Source organism: Sinocyclocheilus anshuiensis, unplaced genomic scaffold, assembly GCF_001515605.1.
Source record: "Sinocyclocheilus anshuiensis isolate Anshui unplaced genomic scaffold, SAMN03320099.WGS_v1.1 scaffold2070, whole genome shotgun sequence".
Lineage (NCBI taxonomy): Eukaryota > Metazoa > Chordata > Actinopteri > Cypriniformes > Cyprinidae > Sinocyclocheilus > Sinocyclocheilus anshuiensis.
Window position 1 is genome coordinate 49,201 of NW_015555859.1, and position 305 is coordinate 49,505.

At 65.2% G+C, this 305-nt stretch overlaps 1 protein-coding gene across 1 annotated transcript in view; it reads right to left on the minus strand.

Moving 5' to 3' along the window:
- LOC107675644 (disks large homolog 4-like) overlaps nt 1-204 on the minus strand; it is a 43,785-nt gene extending 43,581 nt beyond the window's left edge. Inside the window, exon 1 of the mRNA XM_016470055.1 lies at nt 126-204. Coding sequence (XP_016325541.1) covers nt 126-155 — 30 coding nt within the window. The 5' untranslated portion in view covers nt 156-204. The remainder of the gene's footprint in view (nt 1-125) is intronic.
- Between the last annotated feature and the right edge of the window lie 101 nt (nt 205-305).

Consider the following 305-nt stretch of genomic DNA (forward strand, 5'->3'; position numbering starts at 1 on the left):
ACACAGCTGTATAATGACACGAGAGCTCGAGACCGCGGCGCTGAACGCACGCGTGCGCGTGAGAACGCTGCGGTATTTAGCCACGTCGCGCACACACACACTCGCTCACACTGCGGCGGTCTTACCTTAGTGGTCACTATACACAGGCAGTCCATGTCAGGACTGAGGGGCGACAGAAGCGCTGCTCCCCCCCCACCCTCCCCGCTGTCTCCCTCCGCCGCTCGAGCCTCCGTTCTCTCGCTCGCTCGCCCTCTCTCTCCGTCTCACAGCTCGCGCCGGAGAGACAGACTGGGGGGGGGGGGGCC